The sequence below is a fragment of the Macrobrachium nipponense genome, chromosome 19 (assembly GCF_015104395.2).
Source record: "Macrobrachium nipponense isolate FS-2020 chromosome 19, ASM1510439v2, whole genome shotgun sequence".
Lineage (NCBI taxonomy): Eukaryota > Metazoa > Arthropoda > Malacostraca > Decapoda > Palaemonidae > Macrobrachium > Macrobrachium nipponense.
The window spans coordinates 15,859,360-15,864,924 of NC_061088.1; the positions used below are offsets into that span (position 1 = coordinate 15,859,360).

The following is a 5,565-nucleotide window of genomic DNA, read 5'->3' on the forward strand; positions in this document are numbered from 1 at the left end:
ATTTCCCTTCCCATTCGAGATCAGATCCTTCGACAGAGACCTATGAATCAAGAAGTGGATATCAAAGGTCTTATCAAAACACTTGACAACAATAATGATAGAAATAATAATAATGATAAAAACAAATTTCCTCTTTTAGAAATATGAATGGTTGACCTGTGATTTGCCAGGGCAAGACAACTTCCTCTCAGTCAGAGAAGGAACAGAATAAGTGGGACCAGTATACTGCTGCATATCATTCGGAATCATAGCGGGTCCACTGAACCCATATCTGTGGTTTAACTGCTCCCGCCATGCCAGAAGTATAGTTCCTCTACCCATAGTCAGTGAGGTGAAGTATGCGTTATAAGCAGTAACTTCGACTACTAAGAAACAGATGATAAAGGTAATCTTCTTCTTTGAAGAGCAGAGTAAAAATTTTTTTTTGGTGGTCTGGCAATCACTACTCCATCTGTCTGTCAATGAGCATTTTACTTATATTATATATATATATATATATATATATATATATATATATATATATATATATATATATATATATATATATATATAATATATATATATATAGGACTCCTGCCCCTCCTCTCTAAGACGGTTCTAACTGGTGAAATGGGGAGAAGGCAACATTACAGCCCTTGAAGAGGTCTGTACTATCTTCAAAAGGCACTTATGTGAAACACCAATGCCCAGAAGGCCACTATTCTTAGTACGACACTCGTGGCTATGGTCAGGTTTACACAAAGCGTTCCAGAATCCCGATGACATCTTAAAAATGGCTTCATTAATGTAAATGAAGTTTCCATCTTTTACAGCTCAAAAAATATTGCGAGAATTAATGTCGAGTAATAAATGCATAGACAATAAAGCCATATTTTCATTTTTCGGCAAAGTTCTCACACATTTATATATATATATATATATATATATATATATATATATATATATATATATATATGTGTGTGTAAATTAATGTAAATGAAGTTTCCATCTTTTACAGCTCAAAAAATATTGCGAGAATTAATGTCGAGTAATAAATGCATAGACAATACAAAGCCATATTTTCATTTTTCGGCAAAGTTTCTCACACAATTTATATATATATATATATATATATATAGTATATATATATATATATTATATATATATATATATAAATTGTCATCGGGATTGGAAGCTTTGTAAACCTGACCATAGCCACGAGTGTCGTACTAAGAATAGTGGCCTTCTGGGGCATTGGTGTTTCACATAAGTGCCTTTTGAAGATAGTACAGACCTCTTCAAGGGCTGTAATGTTGCCTTCTCCCCATTTCACCAGTTAGAACCGTCTTAGAGAGGAGGGGCAGGAGTCCATTATGAGACATTTATTGTTTTTGAAATTCTCCCAGATTAAGGAAACTTGGTATAAATTTGAGGATTCCCACATCCGCCTGGCTTCTTCCCTGTTACTTTGAATAAGCTGAGGAAAGACAGAACATTCATGGATCTATTAGATAATCATGAACACTCAGATGTTATGTAAATGAGTAAGGAAGCACCAAGGTCGCTTGCTGAAGAACACCAAGTAAGAGTACTATTTATTCTCAATTTACAAATTTCTCTGTTTTCTTAGCTTTCTCTCAGTCACCCTTTACAGTCCTTTGAAACAAGTTTTGTTGCGCATGGATTGACACAGGGTTTTTAGATTTATGACTGAGAGAAATCATCCTCTATAACACATAGCTGGCTTCACTTTAAAGGTGAGGTTTTGCAGCGTGTACCTGTCACGGTGAAACGAGTCCCATGTCATCCCCATCACGTTTTTCTGCTTGCTCATAAATGGGCCCGTTGGAGTCACGTTGTGACATTTGTGAAACCAGAAACCACTTTTGTAATAAGCTGCGCAGTTAGTAGAACCTGTGGTGGAAAAAAGAAGAGGGTAAGAAGAATAAAATCAGGAAAAATGAAGGGGCTTATGCTTAAAAAAATAAACGTGTTTTACTGACTGAAGTTAAGGAGTATATTCTATTAGCAAGGACAAATTTAAGGCTGGGAAAACGATATTCAGGATGAAACGATGAGTATCAATAAGGAAAAATATTATTGTACAAGACTAGAACTAGATAGAAATAGGAATTAGTACTCATGGTGTGTGCACAGCTTTTACATCCCAGCTAGATCGATTGAATGTGTATGCTCTCTTCCAAACCATCGGCCGTCAAACTGAGGCTTTTGACACACACACACACACACACACACTCTCTCTAAAACAAGATCTAGGAAGATTGAGAATTTCCATAGGTAATCCAGCTTCTTGTAACGTGGAACTGCCACTTTTTGAGGCAAGGTAAATCATACTTACTGCATGGTTCTTCAAGATGGCCCACTTTTGCATAATAGCTCAAAATAACTCTAGTTTCTTTGTCACAGCTCGAAAAGGATCCTTATGATACACAAAGATCATCGAGTGGGAAATCAGGGGTCCTGAATATTGCAAATACTGATTCCATTTATGACAAGATAAGTAAGAAAAGACTAAGTTGGGTGGCGTTTATAAAGAATGGATAACACCTTAAATTCTCAAAATATGGCATCAAGAAGACCTCTTCTGGTTTACTTTGACTCTGGAGTCCTACCGATGGCAGTGGAAAAGGAATGATTAGTAAGAATAAAGTACTAAGAACTGAAGCATACTGAGATACACGAATGCAGGACCATATTATATCTACATACATACATACATACATATAGCATTGCCATAGTCGTTCTTTACTTACTGAATCAAGGATGAACCTCTTCTGCAAAAAAATATGTATGTATAATAATAATAAATAAATAAATAAACATACAAATGTTCAAAATCAGCTGCTTCTTTACCCACAAAGAAAGCTCATAAGCAGTGTGTCGACCTCCCCCTCCCAATCTACACATACACTGTGCTACTCACCAGTTTATCATTATACTGTCATTCTCCATTTTCTCCGTAAGACCAAACCACCCCCAAACCTACGGAAACTTTAACACAGAGGTTTTTAACTCACTGTGAGTATCGTTTTCTCTGTCGGGAGTGGAGAAGCGCATGTTATCATGAGCTTTGAAGGCATTCCCAGCAGTCCCGGATCCCGTCCCCAGTCGGAGGCTGTACTCGTGATCTCGGTCGGCGACGTGGAAGGAGCTGTACTCTTGGTACCGGGACTCCCCGTCCCAGTCGGTCATGTCCACCCGGAGCACTTGGGGTGCTCCGTTCGTGAGGGCGTGGAGCACGTCGTTACCTGTCAATTCAGTGGACACGGTCACCAGTGTGGATGCTTGGCTTGCTTACGATATGCTTGTATCTGTTTATTGAAGTTGTTGGTGGGTTCTATCAATCCAGTAAACAATTCTTTATTCCTTTCTAAATACATCATTCAGCTGGTCACGTTTCAAAACGTTTAGTCACCATTTTCAAAGCTATATAATGAAAGAAACAGGCATTAAAAGACAGACTCGAATTAAGAATAAATAAACAAGTTTTTTTTTACATATTCAAATAAGATTATAAGTAAGAGTAAAAATGGGACTAAACGTTTTGAAACGTCACCAGCTGAATGATGTACTTAGAAAGGAATAAAGAATTTTCCTTGCCCTCGCGCCAAATTGCTTTGTCTATTGATTTACCTTTCGTTTTCATTAATTTATATACCTGTTGAAATATCTATGTTTTCAACATGTTTCTTTCTCCCAGTTAGTCTAATGCTGTACCTATTATTAATTATGCTTTACTGTACGATTCTGTTGGGGCTCTGCTTTTCCACAGTATTTATACATATATATGGTTTCTAATTTACTGAACCTGCTTTGAGACTGACGTTCTCTTTCAGCTTATTCTACGATGTATAGGTATAATGGTAATATGAACAATGATATTCTGTTACTGGGTATCATGAGCCTTGAACTGGGCGTGGTACCAATTAAAACGGAATAAGATTTTTCTGACGAGGTGTCTTATGGTAACTCGGTTCACCTCGAAATAAATACATTAGTATATTTCTGTTTTAAATGAACGTATGCATCTATGTTCACGGGCAAAAAATTGTATTTTGAAACAAAACGAGCAAACCTTGAAAAGGTAGTTTCAACTTTAGCCACCACGGATGCTAAGTCCTCTTCGTGCATCCAGTGTAGGCGGTACTTAAGGTTCTTTGCAGCGTCCCTTCGGCCCCTAGCTTCAACTACTTTCATTCCTTTTACTGTACGTCCTTTCATATTATCTTTCTTCCATCTTACTTTCCACCCTCTCCTAACAATTGATTCGCAGTGCAACTGCGAGGCTTTCCTCCTGTTACACCTTTCAAACCTCTTCACTGTCAATTTCCTTTTCGGCACTGAATGGCCTTAGCTGCCCCAGTGCTTGGCATTATGCCTAAAACCTATAAATCAATCAATCAATCAAATTGTGCAGTAACTTAAAAGATCTGGTTAATAAACATGAGGCCACAGCCAATGCAGGACCACAAGTTCAATTGATAATTGTTTAATATTTTACGGGACGTTGTACAGCATTCACTGATATTTTTAATTTACCTACTTACACATTTCGTCCTTTCCTGTGAAAACAATAAAATGGAAAGGAGTGGGAGTTCATCCACAAAGAATCTTTGAAGTCTGAGTTATTGGAGTAAGAAAAGCAGAAGCAGGAACAGAATTCCAAAGCTTAGCAGACGAGGGAAAAATGACATTCTTTTAAGTTGTCTCTTATGATGAGAAATTTAAAGGAACCAACAAAGACAAAAGGAAAGAGAGGCTTCTAAGTTGCTCGTCAATAAAAGTACACAAATATTTCCAGTAAAACCTTGCTTACTGGTGTTCTATTCAAAACAAAAAGATTTGGCGGGAACTGAGAAAACCCTCACCTATCCAGTATTCAGTGTCTGGACTCCCAAATCCAATTCTGTAATCGCGCCATCCTCTGTTAAAGTTCACCTGGGTACTGAGAGCTCTCCGAAGAAGGACAACGGTCCATCCACCTGCGTTGCCGTCTTTCTCGTCCATGTCACACCAGACGGCGACCCCTTCCCCCGGAATTCCACATCTAGCATAAAATTTTTTCATAATATATATATTATTATATGTTGCTACTTTCAAAACACATATATCCCCTCTTTGACTGTATAAAATGTTAAATATAGAGTTTTGCAAAATTTTTCAGATTCCTTAGCTAGGATGTCTTAAAATGTATGTTCAGATTTCACATAACATAATGTAAAAGTATGTAACGTAGAATGTAAAGAAAGAGAGAGATTAGCTTTGTCCATTCCAAGATAAAGTTGTTTCAGTATCTTGTCATCGCCTCTAGATTAAGGGAGCTCGCAGTCTCCATGTTCTTTTCAAAATATGTCAATCATCTTGCTCGAGGAGTCTGTTTCGATCAAGTCGTGTCTTTGTTACTTAGAACCGCATTGCATTCAGATCTCTCTCTCTCTCTCTCTCTCTCTCTCTCTCTCTCTCTCTCTCTCTCTCTCTCTCTCACGGCACTTTTGATTTTATATTAACATAATGTAAATTGGTCACTCATAACTTGTAGATTTCAGATTTGATATTTCTTAGAGT

The 5,565-nt window shown here is 37.3% G+C and overlaps 1 protein-coding gene across 1 annotated transcript; it reads right to left on the reverse strand.

The window, feature by feature from the left end:
* Positions 1–1,699: 1,699 nt before the first annotated feature.
* LOC135211132 (ficolin-1-like) lies at positions 1,700–5,007 on the reverse strand. Its single transcript, XM_064244279.1, has 3 exons — positions 4,869–5,007; positions 3,018–3,248; positions 1,700–1,893 (listed from the first exon to the last, which is right to left on the reverse strand). The coding sequence occupies exons 1-3, from the start codon at positions 5,005–5,007 to the stop codon at positions 1,700–1,702; spliced, it is 564 nt and encodes a 187-aa protein (XP_064100349.1).
* Between the last annotated feature and the right edge of the window lie 558 nt (positions 5,008–5,565).